Source organism: Neofelis nebulosa, chromosome 5, assembly GCF_028018385.1.
Source record: "Neofelis nebulosa isolate mNeoNeb1 chromosome 5, mNeoNeb1.pri, whole genome shotgun sequence".
NCBI lineage: Eukaryota > Metazoa > Chordata > Mammalia > Carnivora > Felidae > Neofelis > Neofelis nebulosa.
In genome coordinates this window covers 159,515,669-159,534,939 of record NC_080786.1, presented here as the reverse complement: position 1 = coordinate 159,534,939, position 19,271 = coordinate 159,515,669, and the positions used below count along the sequence as shown (strand labels likewise).

Below are 19,271 nucleotides of genomic sequence, written 5' to 3'. Positions count from 1 at the left end.
GAGGCATGAGTACCTGTTGATTTTACTACCAGTAGGATGCAGGGAGGGATTTTTGATGATCTTGTTCACTGATGTATTCCCAGCGCCTGGAACAGTGTCTGAGACAAAGTAAACATTAGCTGCTTGAACAAATGAATGTTCAGATGAAGAGAGTGATGCTTGGCCAGATGGACCCAGTTGGTGAGTGATAAGACTCATGCTGGAGGAAATATCCACTTGCCCAGGCAGGTGCATCCTCTGAACAATGATCAAGCTGGCACAGACTCATATTTGTGTATCTAGTGAGTATACAAGTTAGGTGGCCATTATGGCCATAACGTGTTACTCTGCCAACTGGTGGGAAACCATAGGCAAAAGGCAATACTGTCCTTTACAAGTAAATGCCATTTTGTAAATCCAATACAGGACCCCTCTCCAAGGATTTAGAGTACACTTAATGCATCCACAGAGGATGCAAAGAAAGGCTCTTCTGTGCTTTGTTGTGACGGATGGTTAGAAAAAAATAAAATACTCAAACAGAGGCTTCAATTAGGAAAAAAAAAGTGAATCCATGTGCCAATATTTGCACACTAACGACATCCTTTTTGTGGTAGATAACCAAAAGTATTAAGCAAGAATAAACTTACAAGGCTGACTATAATATATGGTTGTGTAAATTCGTTAAGATACAGCTTTAACTCAACTCAGCTTTGGCTGCTGTGATTTTAGTCCATCTCTCTTCAAAGCCTGCTCCTACTTCAGACATTCGGCACAAGATTCTGTCTTAACTAGCCATAAATCCAGCAGAGTAAAGTTACTTATCACAAAATAGGACTTCACTTTTTTTCTTTCCCATAAGATTATCAGCTCATTGAAGGGAGGAACTTTGTCCTCAGCATTGAGCTTGGACCTCTGTGCGGGCTGTTTCTGTGTCTCCACCCATGTCCGTGTTGACTGGCTAGGGTCAAAAGAGAAGGGAACATAAGTGTGAAGCTCAGACTTTTGTACACTGCCTGACACTGCCAAGTTTGAATTATGTCCCTAACAATGGATAGCCTGGAATTTTGCATCTAATTTCATGTTTTTAAATACTTTTTATACCCTTATACCTCTGTAGTAGCAGAAACCATATAGAAGTCTACCTATATATTTATAACTATATGCGTAATTTTTTCAAAATACAAGCAAAATTTTAATGCAGTGCTATAAACATGGAAAAAAGATATCTGAAGACCACCCAACTAATCCAAATTCAACTTGATGTGTGCTTTATACATGTGTGTATATGTTCTAACATTTATTGATGGTGTACCATGTGCTAGGGGTTTTATTAAAGATTACAAAAGTAGTAAAATTTATCAGATCATAAACCTGCCTTTGTTCCTCCCTAGACTGCTACACTTTATTCTTCTGCAGAAGAATAAAGTCCAGACAAATCAATTTTCATGTGACAAAGGCAAAACCATTAGCACAACTATAATCATACTTGTCAGGTTGAGAATTATAGCAAAAGATAACAAATTTGGTTTTTGCCTCTTTGACTTTCTAATGAATCTTCAATGGTACTTTTGTATTTAACCCAAAAGTTTGTTTTTTCCTTTATTATCCTTTGCAAAGGATACAAACCCCTAGGACAGGGAAGAGAGCAAGCTAAACCAGCACTCCAAAACGAGTCAAAGTGGCATCCTTTTTTACGGATAAATGGAGGAGGGCAGTGCAGGTGCAAGAAATAGCATGGGTGCAAAGTCCCTGAGGCAGAAGTGGACTTGGCATAGATGAGGAATGGCAAGGAGGACACTGAGAAGGGCACAGACAGAGAGTGAAAGGGAAACTGGCAGGTGACTGAGTGGGAAAGGGGTGCAGGGGTACAGGCCACTATAGACTTTGAGGTAGGAAGCCACTGGAGAGTTCTAAACAGATAGTTGACATGATCTGACCTGTATTTTAAAGTTACTCTGGCTACTGAATGGAGAACAGACTATAGGGGCAGGGGGAGAAGCAGGGACACCAGTTAGAAGGCTATGGCAAAGTTAAAACAAGAAAAGAAAAAAATGACGAGAGTAACAGTCAATGTATAAAGGTTACAATGTGCCAGGCACTATTCCAAGTGCTTTACATATATAAATGTAGTTCTCATAATAACTTTCTTTAAAGAGAGATAAGAGGGGCGCCTGGGTGGCGCAGTCGGTTAAGCGTCCGACTTCAGCCAGGTCACGATCTCGCGGTCCGTGAGTTCGAGCCCCGCGTCAGGCTCTGGGCTGATGGCTCAGAGCCTGGAGCCTGTTTCCGATTCTGTGTCTCCCTCTCTCTGCCCCTCCCCCGTTCATGCTCTGTCTCTCTCTGTCCCAAAAATAAATAAAAAACGTTGAAAAAAAAAAAAAAAAAGAGAGATAAGAAAATTTGGGCCAATAGAGTTGTTAAATAACTTGCCCAGATTCATACAACAGGTCTGGGTTCAGGGTCTGTGCTGTTCTCGACCTAGACGGTCTGCCCAGCTGATGAGAGACTGGCCAGCACAATAGAGGTATAAGTGATGAGAAGTGGTTAGTTCCAAGGTGTATTTCAACAGTAGAGCAAATAGGGTTCCTGGATATGTATGTTATGTACATCATCTCATTTTTAACTTGATCCTCATGACACTGTAAAGCCAGCTTGAGTGGCTAATCAAGGTCATCCTGTCAGGCAAGGCCAAGGTTCACTGGGCCACAGGGCTTATGATCCCACATTCCCTCCACCCACCAGCTTCTTTCAGAGCTACAAATATTTTGGCTCTGTGGTGTAGAGTGTTCTAGTAGAGCTTCCTCACTTTTCTGTCTTCCCAGCTCTGCCTGGAGAGAACTGTCTCTCACTTAATGGCACCCCCACTGACAGCCTGCAGCATCAGCCCTTGGAGGACCCCTCCTATCTGGAAAGAAGTTTTGTCTGTCGGTTCCGCTGCCTGCTGGACAACTCTTCTGGGTTTCTGGTAATCACGCTATCCTTACAGGCTCAGGAACTTCCTACAACAGAGCATGGCTCTGCTCAGATGGAACACTGCCCAAGGGGTGAGCCAGGCTTCCTCACCATCCCAGGAAGGGCCATCTGGCCTTCAGCTCACTGCCATTTCAGAATCCCAGGTTGTCTTTTGAACCTTCCTCTGCCTGGTTAAGATATGGGACATGTTTACTTGATATTTAGTTACACCTGTTACCTACAGTACAGTCCTAAGTGGAGATCCCTGGTGAACTCAGGATGTTAATATACACCTTCTTCACCATCCCCCAAATCAGCTAAAAGTGCCTATCAATTCCTGGAATCATACACCCTCTCACAGCTCAATCAACTAACTCTGTGGCTCTAGGAAAAAGGCTGTGTGGGTCAAGGACCTAAGGGAGGATGGAGAAGCCATGAAAAATGATCAGGGCCAGATGGGCAGAGCAGAATGAGAAGGCTCCAAGCCTGCACACACCTATACTGAGGAGTTCTACCTGTTCAACTACAAGGAGGATACTGGACCCTCTGAATTCCATAAAGGGAAAGTTGTATCAACAGTTTTAGCTACTTCACATCCTCTTCTGTCTTCTCATTACATTTGGGGTCTGCTTTTTCTAGGAGCTGAATTTCCATGGCCATCTTAAACTCCTCCCTGGGCAGAACAACAGATCAGAAGATGGCACCCTCATGTCTCCGCAACTCACCCTGTTTGCCATTGCAACACCTCGCCAGCCACTCACCATCCTGGAGCTCCAAAACAAAACATTTCTTTTCCAAACAAAACACAAATTGGATTTCACACCTATAGCCTGTGATTCCAGGTACAACCCTCTGAGCAGAAATCGTGACTCCTAGGGAACCAAGAGTGCTTGGACACTAGCTACTAGTTACTAGTTAGCCCAAATCCTGAATCTAGAACCAAAGGCAAGGCAAGAACAATTGGCCAATCCTGTCCAAACAGGTCCTGTAATGTTAGTTTAAAAGATGCTGCTTATGGGGGCGGTGTAGCAAACCTTCCATGTGGGAATATGGGGTTTAGGTTAGTGTGATGCAGAGAACAAATCCTTAGTGATACTTTTCTCCCTCTTAAAGACTTCTAGTAACTAATCATCGTGAACACCCAAGAAGTCCCACTATAAAAAATCTAATTTAGTTGGGTTTGACCCAACTTTTCCCAAATTTTATTTGACCACTGAACTTTTCTTGGGGAAATCAATTAACATGCCCCTTAGAACACATTCTAGAAAGCAAGTGATTCAATGTGTTGTTACAACTAGAATATGCACGTTTCATTTCTTACTCAAAGACTGGTCCTTAGCATGCTGGGGAGTCACAGAGCCCTTTGATGAAAGCTGTGGGACTTCTCCTTAACCAAAGTTCACTTGTTCACCCACATGAGTAACTGTAGGTACAGACAGACCCCTGTTCCACAGCGCAGGCAAGTAAGCACAGGCTTAAACAGCATTTTGGATTACAAGTGTGGTAGAAGTGTCCGAGACGATCCTGTCAGTGCGGAGGCCTCTTAAAGGTCCTGCTCCAACCCTGTGGCAGGAGGGGTACCCTTGCCGGACCTGGAGTGTCCTGGGGAAGACCGCTCCTGGGCGCTTCGGTGGGTGGGCACAAAGCAGAAAAGGCTGCAACGGAGAACTGTTAGGAGTTTGAGGGATGAACAACAAGGCCGTAACGTAAAGGAGTGCGGTGTCTCCTCTGCACAGAGGCAAGGTGGTCCTGGGTTACACCGACAGCGAACTCTGCAGGAAAGGCTCGGGCTACCAGTTCATCCACGCGGCCGACATGATGCACTGCGCCGAGAATCACGTGCGGAGTGAGTTCGGGAGGCGCCCTCAGGGCCCAACCTCGCCCCGCGGGGCTGGGGCAAATCCTCCCCCCCGCCTGCTGCCCCCCCCTCCTGCAGAGGGCTCCGAGGGAGGGCAGGTGCGCTTCCGAGCTCCGATGCGAGCGCAGGCTCTCTCTGCAGTGATGAGGACGGGCGAGAGCGGCCTCACGGTGTTCCGGCTGCTCACCAAGCAGGCCGGCTGGCTGTGGGTGCAGTCCAACGCCCGCCTGGTGTTCCGTGGCGGCCAGCCCGACTGCATCGTCGCCCGGCAGCGGGCCCTGACGTAAGTGCGGCCCCGGGGGCCGGGGGCCGGGGTGGGGGAGGGACCTGTCGTAAGTGAGGGCGCGACGTCCGCTGGGGCCCAGCGGCAGTGCGAAACCCGACAGAAATGAAGTCCTTGAGGTCCCCCTGTGAGGACCCTGTCGTAAAAGCAAGGTCCCGACGTAAGTGTAATCGTGCAACAAGACGTAACTAAAAGCCCGTATGGTACAACGAGATCCTTGTGCAGAGGACCTGATGCAAATGAGAACCGGAAGGGAGGGTCTGAAACCCTGCCTTGGGAGCGAGGTTTCCTCTAGCCTCGAGTTGGCAGCCTCTGAAGTCCACCCAGCTTTCAGGGGCCAAGTAAAGCTGCAGCTCATCTATAGTTGTTTGGCCGTAGACAGGACGCTCGATTCCCGTGGGCCTCAATCTCGGCCAACAGTAGGGTAGGCGGAGCACTCCACGAGGGGGAGGGGAGGCGCTTTGTGAGCACATGGGTTCAGTTCCAAGGCTTCAGTCGGCCTTGTTCCCAGTGAGGCTGGCAGAGCCTAGGAGAAAGAGACTAGCGCAAGTATCCGTGTGTGCCTTTGGCTTTGTAATGGACTCGCCTGCTTCTGCTGAACAATTAGTGCAAGCATGTACATGCACACCTTTTTTTCCCTAAAAGAACCACAAACAGGGCTTTATGTCAAATTCTCGTATTTGCCTGGGTCACCGATTCTCATATTCGTGGCTCCTTGGGCCTATACCAAAATGGTTGCTCATATCAAGGCCCTGAAAACTGCTTACAGAGAATTCCCAGGTTCCTATTTACCCAGAGTTCAAATTCTGAACATAGAATCTTTCGTCAGCTATATTCAAAGGAAGTCACTGCTCCCCATTGCACTCTGCAAAAATCTGACCATGTGTCTCTCCTCAGAAATGCCATTCCTTCAGCCTGACTTCCCCACTTTTTTGCCACTTTTCTGCATTGGTAACGTGGTTTTTAGGGAAGAAGAGAATCAAAGCTATCACTCTGTAGGCTCTCTTCAGTAGGGTACACGTTCTGGGTAACACAAATCTGCCACTCACGTCCAGAAGACCCGGGTTTCATGGCCACTTTCTCGTCTATCTGCAGCATACTTTGTGAGCCGAAATATGCATACAAACAAGAGGAGTCTAATTGTTACCAACATGTTAAGACCACGAAGTGTTCTCTTTCAGCATGTGAACTTACATGGCCAGACCCCATTTGGGTTGTATAACATAGATGGTCACAATTGGAAATGTAGGGAATGATGAAAGAGCCTAGATAAGTTATCTGGCCCAGGTCTAATTAGTGTCATATTTTGAACAGTGACCAGAAAGCCAATAATGCCAAAATACGCCACACATAACAAAACGTTCCTGCTTTCTGAGCCTACAGCCTTCCTGAATAATGCTTAGATCACAGGAAATTATAGAACTGCATCAAATCACTTGGATTCTGAGCTTGATTTCACCCTGGTCTCAGATACAGCACCTCGTAAATGTGCCTCAGTTTGCTGCCTTGCAAAAATAAGAGAGCTTCAGTATGCATTTTCTATGGCTCTTAGCAGCTCTATTACTCGTTGGCGTCACTCAGCCAGATGTTCAGAACCCAGTACTTTTGTTGAGTAATGTTGATTTCATTAAGTATAAAAGTAATACATTCCCATTCTTGAAAATTTAGAAAATGAAAAACATTGCAAAAGTGAAATGAGAATCAGCTGTTATCCTACTACTCAAGAGACATTGTTGTCAATATATTGATGTATTTCCTTCAGGTATGTTTTGGCTCATATTTAAGTTTTATACTTGAAACTATATTCTATATATAGTTTTATATTCTGGTGTTTCCACCTAAGAATAAGTTGAAAGCAAGTTCTCATATCAAAAGTATCCATAAATATCTTTATGACAGTACAGTATACTCCTCTTTGGACACATCATACCCTTTTATTAAATATTGGAATGGGGGGGGTTTCCATTATTATGAAGGCATTGTGATGAACACTTTTGTATACAAATATCTGGCTGCTATTCTGATTTCCTTAGGAGAATTCTCAGGAGTGGAATGTTTAGGTCAAAGGGTTAAAAGATTTCAAAGGCCCTTGATGCTATTATCAAATGGCTTTCAAGAAAGGTTGTACCAAATTATTCTCTGGCCAGTCTTACTGCAACACCGACTTTAGCACAGATTGTCCTAGCACCAGATAGAGCAATGAAGAAGCAAGGTGTCAAGAAACAAAACTATGTTGGGGCGCCTGGGTGGCGCAGTCGGTTAAGCGTCCGACTTCAGCCAGGTCACGATCTCGCGGTCCGTGAGTTCGAGCCCCGCGTCGGGCTCTGGGCTGGTGGCTCAGAGCCTGGAGCCTGTTTCCGATTCTGTGTCTCCCTCTCTCTCTGCCCCTCCCCCGTTCATGCTCTGTCTCTCTCTGTCCCAAAAATAAAATTTAAAAAAAAAAAAAAACTATGTTAACATATGAAAAACTAATTGTTCAAATAAGAAGTGTTTTAAATCCACAGAACAGGACAAAGTAAGTGAGGTTGGGGCAACAGAGTAACCATTTGAAGGATAGGGAAAGTTAAATTATACCTTTTTACAATGAAAGGTATTTACCTTCATACCTTTTACAATGAAACTTTATCCACATTTGATTGTCTTTTTGGTGAAACTTTCATGGAACAGTTCTGCTGCTGGTAATTTTTGCATCAGCCCTCCCATAAGTAACAGCTGTAGTAACAGCTATAACTAAAACTTCTGGACAAAATATTATAAAACAACAACAACTAACCAGTCACTGGAGGATCAACACTTGAAAGAAGGGAATGGCACTGGGTGAGTTTCCTGGGTTTTACTGCTTTTAGTCTGAAGGAAGACTGCCCTTGGGCTCGGCAGGTTAACACCCAAATAGAAAATTTATGGTCTCAATGACATGAGAACTAGACAACAGAGAGTGCAGTGACCGCAGCAGCTGCAAAATGAAATAATAATTTCTAGTTTTTAACTTCTCTCTTCTAGAGAGAGAGCTGAAGAGAAAGAGCCCTCAAATTCTGTGAATAAACTTAGTCCAAATCCGCTCACCCCTGAACCATGTATGTGTGGGATGGATAGCCAACCTGAGGCCTAAAAAAACCAAAGAGATTCCAGCTGTTGCCCATCACAAGGGAAACAGAATTTGCATTTTCGGTCAAGTTCAACAAAGCAAAAACGTCAATGGTCTTTGGGGGAACGTGACAGAATAAGAATCTACAGTATATCATCACAATGTCCAGGATTAAATCCAAATTTACTTGTTGTTTGGTCAAGGATGCAACCCAAAATTACCAGATATATGACGAAACAGGAAAGAAAGTTTCAAAACTAAAGGCAGTCACTGGAGACCAGCTCTAAGAAGGCCCAAACACTAGATAAGAATTTTATAGCAACTATTATAATTATGCTTATGGACATGAAAGAAAATATGCCTATGATGACTGCTATGATGAATTCAGAGCAGAAAAATAGAAACTATAAGAAACAAATGTTTTTCATCTCCAAAGTTTTATTTAAATTCTCATTAATTAACATATAGTGTAATGTTGTTTTCAGGAGTAGAATTTAGTGATTCATCACTTACATATAACACCCAGTGCTTATCCCAACAAGTGATGCCCATCACCCATTTAGCCCATCTCCTACCCACCTCCCTCCATCAACCCTCTTTGTTCTCTATTGTAAAGAATCTCCTTTGGTTTGTTTCCCTCTTTTTCTTTTTTCCCCTTTGCATTTATTCATCCATTTTGTTTTCTAAATTACACATATGAGTGAAGTCATATGGTATTTGTCTTTCTCTGATGGACTTATTTTGCTTGACATAATACATTCTACCTCCATCCATGTTGTTGCCAATGGCAAGATTTCTTTCTTCTTGATGGCAGAGTAATATTCCGTGTGTGTGTGTGTGTGTGTGTGTGTATTCTTCATCCGTTAATCAGTGCACACTTGGGCTCCTTTCATAGTTTGGCTATTGTTGATAATGTTGCCATACATATTGGGGTGCATGTGCCCCTTCAAATCAGTATTTTTGTGTCCTTTGGGTAAATACCTAGCAGTGCAATTGCTGGAGTATAGGGAAGTTCTATTTTTAACATTCTGAGGAATCTCCATACTGTTTTCCAGAGTGGCTGCATCTGTTTGCATTCCAGTGTAAGAGAATTCCCCTTTCTCCGCATCATCACCAACACTTGTTGTTTCCTGTGTTAATTAATTTAGCCATTCTGACAGATGTGAGGTAGTATCTCATCATGGTTTTGATTCCTATTTCCCTGATGAGTGATGTAGAGCATCTTTTCATGTGTCTGTTAGCTATCTGGATGTCTTCTTTGGAGAAATGTCTATTCATGCCTTCTGCCCATTTCTTCACTGGATTATTTGTTTTTTGGGTGTTGAGCATGATAAGCTCTTTATAGATTTTGGATGCTGACCCTTTATCAGATATGTCATGTGCAAATATCTTCTCCCATTCTGTAGGCTGCTTTTTCATTTTGTTGATTGTTTCCTTCACTGTGCAGAAGCTTGTTATCTTGATGAAGTCCCAATAGTTATTTTTGCTTTTGTTTCCCTTGCCTCTAGAGCCATATTCTAGGAAGAAGTTGCTCTGGCTGAGGTCAAAGGGGTTGCTCCCTGTGCTCTTCTCTTGGATTTTGATGGTATCCTAACATTTAGATCTTTCATCCATTTTGAATTTCTTTTTTGTGTCTGGTGTAAGAAAGTGGTCCAGTTTCATTCTTCTGCATGTTGCTGTCCAGGATTCCCAACACCATTCGTTGAAGAGACTGTCTTTTTTCCATTGGATATTCTTTCCAGCTTTATCAAAGATTACCATATAGTTCTGGATCCATTTCTGGGTTTTCTCTTCTGTTCTATGTGTTCTGTTTTTGTGCCACTACCATACTGTCTTGATGGCTAAACTTTGTAATATAGCTTGAAGTCTGGAATCATGATGCCTCCAAATTTGTTTTTCTTTTCCAGGATTGCTTTGGCTATTCAGAGTCTTTTGTGGTTCCATACAAATTTTAGAATTGTCTGTACTAGCACTGTGAAAAATGCTGTTGGTATTTTATTTTGTTTTATTTTATTGTTTATTTTTTGAGAGAGAGAGAAGGTGCAAGTGGGGGAGGCCAGAGAGAGAGAGGGAGACACAGAATCTGAAGCGGGCTCCATGCTCTGAGCTGTCAGCACAGAGCCCTACGCAGGGCTCAAATCCACAAACTGTGAGATCATGACCCGAGACGAAGTCGGATGCTTAACCGACTGAGCCACCCAGGTGCCCCAGTTGGTATTTTAATAGGGACTGCATTAAATGTGTAGATTGCTTTGGGTGGTATAGACATTTTAACAATATTTGTTCTTCCAATCCATGAGCATGGAATGTCTTCCTATTTCTTTGTGTCCTCAATTTTTTTTCATAAGTGTTCTATAGTTTTCAGAGTACAGATCTTTTACCTCTTTGGTTAGTTTTATTACTAGATATCTTATTGGTTTTGGTACAGTTATAAATAGGATTAATTTCTTGATATCTTTTTCTGATGCTTCATTATTGGTGTATAGAAATGCAACAGATTTCTGTACATTGATTTTATATCCTATGACTTTGCTAGATGCATGTTTCAGTTCTAGCAATTTTTTTGTGTGGAGTCTTTGGGGTTTTCTACATAGAGTATCATGTCGTCTGAAAATAGTGAAAGTCTGATTTCTGCCTTGCTGACTTGGGTGCCCTTCATTTATTTTTATTGTCTGGTTACTGAGGCCAAGACCGTCAGTACTATATGTTAAATATTAATGGTGAGAGTGGACATCGCTGTCCTGTTCCTGAGGAAAAAGGACTGTTCCTTTTTCTGTGAGGAAAAGCTCTCATTTTTTCCCCATTGAGGATTATATTAGCTGTGAGTCTTTCATATATGGCTTTATGATGTTGAGGTATGTTCCTTCTATACCTACTTTGTTGAGAGTTTTTATCAAGAATGGATGCTTTATTTTGTCAAATGTTTTTGCCACATCTATTGAGAGGATCATATGGTTCTTATCCTTTCTTTTATTAATGTGGTATATCACATTGATTGATTTGTGAATATTGAACCACACTGCAGCCCAGGAATAAATCCCACTTGATCATGGTGAATGACTATTTTAATGTACTGTTGGATTCAATTTGCTAGTATCTTGTTGAGAATTTTTGCATCCATGTTCATCAGGAATATTGACCTGTAATTCTCTTTTTTAGTGGGGTCTTTGTCTGGTTTTGGAATCAAGGTAATGCTGGCCTTGTAGAATGAGTCTGGAAGTTTTCCTTCTCTTTCTTTCTTTCTTTCTTTTTCTTTCTTTCTTTCTTTCTTTCTTTCTTTCTTTCTTTCTTTCTTTCTTGAACAGTTTGAGAAGAATAGGTATTAATTCTTCTTTAAATGTTTGGTAGAATTCCCCTCTGAAACCATCTGGCCCTGGACTTTTGTTGGGAGATTTTTTCATTACTGATTCAATTTCTTTGCTGGTTATGAGTCTGTTCAAGTTTTCTATTTCTTCTTATTTCAGTTTTGGTAGTTCACACGTTTCTAGGAATTTATCCATTCTTTCCAGATTGCTCAGTTTGTTGGCATATAATTTTTCATAATATTCTCTTCTTAAAAGATTTTTGAGAGAGAGAGAGAGCATGCAGGGTAGGGGCAGAGAGAGAGGGAGACAGAGACTCCAAAGCAGGCTCTGTACTGTCAGCACAGAGCCCAGTGTGAGGCTTGAACCCACGAACCGTGAGATCATGACCTGAGCTAAAACCAAGAGTCAGATGCTTAACTGCCTGAACCACCCAGGTGTCCCTATAATATTCTCTTATAATTGTATTTCTGTGGTGTTCCTTGTGATTTCTCCTCCTCATTTGTGACTTCATTTGGGTCCTTTCTCTTTTCTTTTTGGTAAGTCTAGCTAGGAGGTTATCAATTTATTAATTCTTTCAAAAATCCAGCTCATTTCATTGATCTTTTCTACTACTTGTTATTGTTTCCATATTGTTTATTTCTGCTCCAATCTTTATTAATTTCCTTTTTCTGATGACTTTAGGCTTTATTTGCTGTTCCTTTGCTAGCTCCTTAAGGTGTAAGGTTAGGTTTTGTATTTGAGACTTTTCTTGCATCTTGAGGTAGACCTGTATTGCAATATACTTCCCTCTTAGGGCTGCCTTTGCTGCATCCCAAAGGTTTTGGACTGTTGTGTTTTCATTTTCTTTGGGGCTTCCATGTAATTTTTTTTTTTTTATAAGAAACAGAAAATTTGATGGGGCGCCTGGGTGGCGCAGTCGGTTAAGCGTCCGACTTCAGCCAGGTCACGATCTCGCGGTCCGTGAGTTCGAGCCCCGCGTCAGGCTCTGGGCTGATGGCTCGGAGCCTGGAGCCTGTTTCCGATTCTGTGTCTCCCTCTCTCTCTGCCCCTCCCCCGTTCATGCTCTGTCTCTCTCTGTCCCAAAAATAAATAAAAAAAAAAGAAACAGAAAATTTGAGATAGTATCTAAAATAGAAAGCTCACTGGGTGGATTTAACAACAGATTGGAGATGACAGGAGTGTTTATGACCTGAAGCTAAATGAATACAATCATCCAATCAATAGAACAAAGAGGGGAAAAAAGATTGAAAAAAGAAATAAACAGCCTGAGGGATCTATGGGACAGTATCAAAAGGTCTAACATGTAGGTAAATGGAATGCTGAAAAAGAACAGAGTGGGCAATATATCTATATCTGTCTATCTGTCCATCCACTGTGTGTGTGTGTGTGTGTGTGCGCGCAAGCATGTGTCCATGTGTTTGAAGAAATAATGACCAAAAACTTCCCCAATTTGATGAAAATTGTAACTGCAGATTCAAGAACCTCAGTGAATTCCAATCAGGATAAATACAAAGAAAACCACACCAAGGCATAGTCTTGTCAGATGTTGAACACCAAAGATAAAGAGAAAACTTTAAAGGCAATTTAAGATAAAAAGGACATTACATATAAGAAACAATGATTCAAATTATTGTGGACTTCTCACCAGAAACAATGGTGATCAGAAGACATTAGAACAATATCTATGAAATCCTTTTAAAATTTGTCAACTCTGTATTCTGTGACCAGTGAACATATCCTTCAAAAATAATAGCAAATAAAGACATTTCTATTAAACAACAGCACCAAAAAAAACCCTAATAATTTATTGCCAGTAGACCTACAGTTTAATAAATGCTAAAAGAAATATGTCAGGCTGAAGGGAAATAATATCCACTAAGACCTTAAACCTCAAAAAAAGGAGTGGAGAGGATGAGAATGGTAAACATGTGGATAAATATTAAATATTATTTTTTTTACTTTTTAAAGAATACATACAACTGCTTACAGCCAAAAATAGAATATAATGTGTGATTTATAACATATGTAGATGCCATATATGTGACATCACTAGCATAAAAGATTGGTTTTAGAAGCACATGGACTATACCATGGAAAGGTGCATGTTTTATGTAAGTGACACAGTACTAATTGTAAGTAGACAGTGAAATGTTGAAGGCGTATTTCATAAATTCTAGAAGCCATTAAAAATATAATGCAAAAGATAGAGCCAAAATTCATTATATAAGTGAAAATTGATTTCTTAAAAAAGTAATATATCTAGGCAGGAAAGGGGTGGATGGGGGTAGGGGAAGAAGGGACAAAAAGAAAGTAAATAGTAATATAAAAGACCCCAATCCAGATATGTCAATAATTCCATTAAACGTTAATGGATAAAACACTCCAATTAAAACACACAGATTATCAACATGCATTTTAGAAAGTGCACTCAACTATATGTCTTCTACAAGAGATATGTTTTTAAATAGTGTCACAAATAAGTTGGAAGGAATCAGATGTAAAATAAAACATATGTAATAAAAACACTAAGCACAAGAAAGCAAGAATGGCTGTGTTCATGCAAAGTAGACTTAAAGACAAAAGCTATGACCAGAGATCTTCAGGTGAGATACCGGCTTCTCTAAAGGCCCCTCCAGTGATGGGGTTTCCTATGCCCATAGCATCCTGGTCAGCTTGTGCCAAAGGCACTCCTTTTAGGTCAGTTATCCTTTGTAGAGCTACAAATCAAATGGAGTCAGCCCAGCTGAAGGTTTTTCACTTTGCTAAGCATGATGTTACATGACTGTTGGGGCAGCCCTATAGCAGCCATATCCCATGAGTCTTTTGGAAGGGAGAGGAGGAAGGAAGAGAAAACTATTTTTCCCAATGAAAAACAGATGTGTATGTCATATTTGCATAATGACTTATTCTTTTCAAAGTAAACTTAAAAGTTTAGGGAATTTCTACATGGATTTTTGGACTACTCCCACAAATAAGCAGTTTCCTCAGACTACTTCAGAATCCAAGACAGAAAGTGCTTACCAAGAATGTAAGAGAGGAGCAAGTTCGATATTGTGGCTTCTCCCTTGTATGGACAAGCCAGAACAGATGATGTCCTGCCCCTTGCTCAGTTACTTGGCCACTATTGTCCCCTGTCCAGGAGAGCCCCGTTTTCATTCTTATATTAATTTTCAGATGTGGTCTTTTGTTTCGTTAACCATAGGAATGCAGAGGGGGAAGATCACCTGCGCAAGAGGGCCCTGCAACTACCGTTCACCTTCACCACAGGGGAAGCCATCCTGTATGATAGCAGCCCCCTGAGCCCTCTGACTTCCCTCCCAGCCAGGAAGAGGATCCGGGCAAGGAAGGGCACCCCCACTGGTCAGGGCCCTGTGCACCCAGGCTCTCTTCTGGGAGCCATGATGCGGCAAGATGAATCCATGTATTTGTCCTGCATGGTCCCAACCACCCAAGGCTCACCCTTGGAGAGGCAGGGGTCCAATGGCAGACATGAGGACAAGGAAGAGAAAGAGAAGGAGGAAGACCACTCCTTCCTGTCCCTCATTGAGACCCTGCTGGAGAAGGACACAGAAGAACAGCCTGATCTCTGCTCCACTCTCCAGCACCTGGGGGTCACTGACCTCAAGCAGTGTTTGTGGGAAGAGAGCCTTCTCAGGGCTGACTCAGGCCCTGCAGGGTCTCAGAACTTCCACCCACTGCCCTCCAGTCAGGGAGGGGGCTCCCACAGGGAAAAGGAAGTACTTTTTCATGACAGTGGAAATGTGGCATTGCCCCCACCAGCCAGCACAACTGTTCCACAGACCCTAAAGCCACAGCCTTCTCTGGGCTCGGGCCAGCTAACTGGGGAAGTAACTCCACCTCAGAACCTGGGCACAGTGCCCAGCTGCCTTCACACACACACCCAGCATTTTTTCACCACTGGCCCTACATTCCAGAGCCCTCCACAGTGGCAGCCTCAGCACACCCAGGCAGCACCTTTAAATTTTGGGATATGCCAGAAACCAAAAATATTTGACTTCAGCCCCCTCCCCGAGGCCTCCAGCCCCAGACAGCCTGCTCAGGTGTTTCAGCCAAACCACACATCTTTGCTCCCTTTAGGAGAAAATGTTGTCCCTGGACACCTGGATCAGCCAGACCCTGGTTTTCTTGATTTTTGCAAAGAACCTATGCTCTGGACAGCCTCACACAGTGGTCAGTGTCAAGGGCCCTTCATCTCCTCAGACCCTACCTCCTGGGGCACCCATCCCTCGGAGAGCATTTGGGATTCCCCCATCCAAGGCCAGCCAGTAATGGTCCCTGCGGAAGTGGAGGCAAGGCAGGCCCAGCCTGACCCCTTCCACCACCTGAGGTCAACCATGGCCAACTCATGCCCTCCATGGGCAGGGCCAGCCAGTGACATTCCTCCTGAATTGTGCTGTGGTTTGCCCCCATCTGTGCAGGGGGCACTAGGTACCCCAAAGGACACACTTGGGAGTCAAGAGCACCCACCCCACTCCTTGGTGGTGAGCCAGCTCTCGGGGAGCCCTGCCTGTCCTTCCCAGGAGCTCCTGCACAGACCCTTGGCTATGCAGGACTCTTACAGCATGGACTGCCCCTGCTCAGCTGCCAAGCAGCAGCAGTGGCTGCAGACCCAGGAGGCATACGGGCCAGTGAGAGAAAGATTTCCAAGTGTCCAGCACCTGGGTGGCTGCTCAAGAGATGCCATTCCCCCCACCCTGCAGCTGAGCCCCTTCCTGTCCTCCAAAAGCAGCTCCCCAGGTATAGGCAGCAGCCAATGCAAGAGCCCAGCTGAACCCACAAGGCAGAGCAAGGACAGACCGGTCATCCTAGCCCCAGGTGCTGTGGTGAAATCCCAGGTGCAGTCCAGCCCTGTTCTGCCTCCCTGCCATCCTGACCCTGCCTGCCCATCTACGTCTACGCAGGGCAGCCATGACCTCCAGCTCCAGGTAGGTGTTGGCAAGCAGGACCATGGGAATTTGGGGGTAGCAGGAAGGGGTGCTCCAAGTGCAGAGCTGCTGGCAGATCTGAATATGAGGAGGCATCAGCCCAGCTAGCCAGTATTGTTGGAAGATCCCCCAGCCCACCTGGGCCTAGGCACAGCATTGCTGTGAGGCTGCAGGGCAGGCACACATGGAGGGATTCTGCAAACATAGCAGGTCACTGTCAGTGTTGGTCAACTGAGGCCAGTGATGGTGGCAGGAGCAGCTTTACCCCTGGGAGTAGCCTGGTTATGACCTGGTAGGCCCTCCAGCTGTAGTCTGCTCCCACTCTGGTGTCTCTTGGGCCATCAATGAGCCACCTGGACACCTGCATGTAATTTAGCCCAGTTTTGGACACCCAGAATTGGGTTGGTTGTAAGAATTTTGAATTTGATGCCCTTTTCTGCTGTGCTCCCCTCCTGGCACCATTTCCAATACCCAAAAGCAGGTTACCACAGGAGTGCTATTCATCGTCTGGTGCTACCAGGGAAGCAGGACCTCCACACACAGATTCTTCAAATAACTGTAGCATACACCCCCCAAAGCAGCTTTGGATGGAAGTCACACCAGCGGTGTTGTGGCCCCTCTGCCTCACACAGAGGAGCAGATGTGCCTTTCTGGTGATACAGGGATGCCCTTAGGGCTAAGAAGGAATGTGGTGTCCCTGAACCCCAGGTAGCCTCATAGGACTTCAGTAGGAGCTCCCCTCACTTCTCTGGATATTCTGCCCAGTCTCGTGTCACTCTGCCACCTCTCATTTCTGGGGTCTTCGTGCTCCTTCAGCTCACACCCCTTTTCAATTTTTTATTTTCCATCTGCCATAAGTTAGAAAATCAAAAGACCAAATTTGTTAGACTTATATCTGAAACCAAAATAATTCCTAATTAAAGCCTCAAATTTACATCTTTTGTAATCAAGTATCAATTTTAGGGTCCTTGGATTAACCCTCGTGTTCTATAATTTTGTTCTAACTGTTCTAAATGTTTCTCATTTTCCCATGGCAGTGTTATCAAAACAAAGTGCACAGCACCAGAGCACCTGGGATTGCAAGCCTCAAAGGAAGCACGTTTTCCTCCAAATTCTGACTTAGGCCATATCGTGCTCTTCGCCCCTGTCTGTGAACGTGATTTGGAGCCTTAACTATTAACATTTTCCCTTGAATTGAAGTATCTTAAATTTTCATATTTCTGGGTCAATAGTTAACTGTTTTCTATGTGTAATTACACATATCTGAAACCTTATTCTCTGTATCCCAAAGATATGTGGGGGTTTTTTTCCTCATTTCATTCTGTGCACTTTATACTCAAGACACACACAGAATTCTCATCCTTGTTAGAAAAGTAACTTTTGATCCACAAAAATGTTCATAGGAAAGAGACATAATGGGCATCCAACCCCCTAGACACATTCCAACATTTGCCTTCACAATGACATTTCCAAGCTCAGAGCTGAGGCTCAGCATCAGACAACCTATTTACAATCAGGGCCACCCAGACACATGGTTCTTACAGCACAATGACATGCTGAGAGCCACACGTGGAGAAGGGATGTGAGCCCTTTGGTCTAGACCCCTGAAAAGGGTTTGGCCTTCACCCAGTATCTAGGACACGGGAGAAGAGGGTCCTCTGTGGAGCCCATGTGCAGAAAGAATCGTGTCCTGCCTGAGAGGAAGGCATGGGGACGCTGTAGATGGAAGATCCAGACAGTGGTGCACCTTTGAGGCACAGAGTGCATGGACCTCAGTCTCCCAGCAGAGCAAACAGAAACACTGGCGGCCACTACTTCTCCTGCCATAAAGGACTCAGAACGGTCAAGACTCACAGTAGCACTTCCACTGACTTGTGAGGCTTCAACCACAGAACTCATTGTTCAGGAGCTGAATGGGCGAAACATCATCAAGTACAACCGCCATTGGACTTGTTCACCACTGTCACCCAGAACCAGGCACACAGTGGGTGCTTAATGAATGGTAATAAACAAGTAGTCAGGAGTGGCCAGAGGGGTTGGCTATACTGGTTCACTCTTTTGTGGGGTGTGGCACACACTACCCTCTAGGGTACAGGGCTCCAACCAGCTCAAGGAACCCAGGGAGCTTCTTCCATTACAACTCAAGGGAAGGCCCAGAGACTCTGGCATAAAAATGACCAGAGGGGCCTCCACTGCTGCAGAGTTTGTAAGTTCAGACAGGGAGGGGCTGCACTAGGTTCCCGTCCAGGACCTTCACGGATCAGGAATATGCCCCCTCATTAGCCAAGGTCATGGAAACCCCTCTTGGAGCTGGGGGAGGGGTCCCGCCAAGCACATGGGTTGACAGTGGGGTAGGGAGTTTCCTAGAGGGAATTTAGGGTTCTCTTCAGGGATTATCAGAGAAGATGCTATTGAAGGCATAAACAGAAAATCCAATTCTGTCTGATTTAAACAGATCAGGGGTTGCTCCCCAGATAGAAGCCCAGTGCAGAAGAGAGTCTTTGGGATACTCCAGTGTTGCTGATGTTTCTCTCTGGTTCTTGGTGTTTCCCTGTGTAGTGTGTTTGCTTCACTCTGGACATGTGGCAGTTCCAGAGCCCAAACCACAGCCACAATGTGCCACACAGGAGTCTGTCCTTCCTTTCTGTGCCTCTCTTTCAAGAACAGGTAAAATTTCCCCAGAAGTTCCCAGCAATAACTTTTACTAACCTAAGATGAATCATGTGCCTTTGTGTGAACTAATCATGGAAGAAGAACACAGGGAGGATGGGGATGCCTGGGGTTTCTGGGATTTCCCAGGTAGATTTGGGAGGCCCAGAGCACAGCACTGGACCTGGGATCATCTCTCATTCCCGAGTTGCTA

At 44.1% G+C, this 19,271-nt stretch overlaps 1 protein-coding gene across 1 annotated transcript in view; it reads left to right on the top strand.

Annotated features, from left to right (window-relative positions):
- LOC131513223 (aryl hydrocarbon receptor-like) overlaps positions 1-18,441 on the top strand; it is a 64,591-nt gene extending 46,150 nt beyond the window's left edge. Inside the window, exons 7-12 of the mRNA XM_058732556.1 lie at positions 2,802-2,944; positions 3,571-3,773; positions 4,668-4,777; positions 4,931-5,072; positions 14,665-16,408; positions 17,446-18,441. Of these exons, the coding sequence (XP_058588539.1) occupies positions 2,802-2,944; positions 3,571-3,773; positions 4,668-4,777; positions 4,931-5,072; positions 14,665-16,408; positions 17,446-17,526 (2,423 nt within the window). The 3' untranslated portion in view covers positions 17,527-18,441. The remainder of the gene's footprint in view (positions 1-2,801; positions 2,945-3,570; positions 3,774-4,667; positions 4,778-4,930; positions 5,073-14,664; positions 16,409-17,445) is intronic.
- Positions 18,442-19,271: the final 830 nt, after the last annotated feature.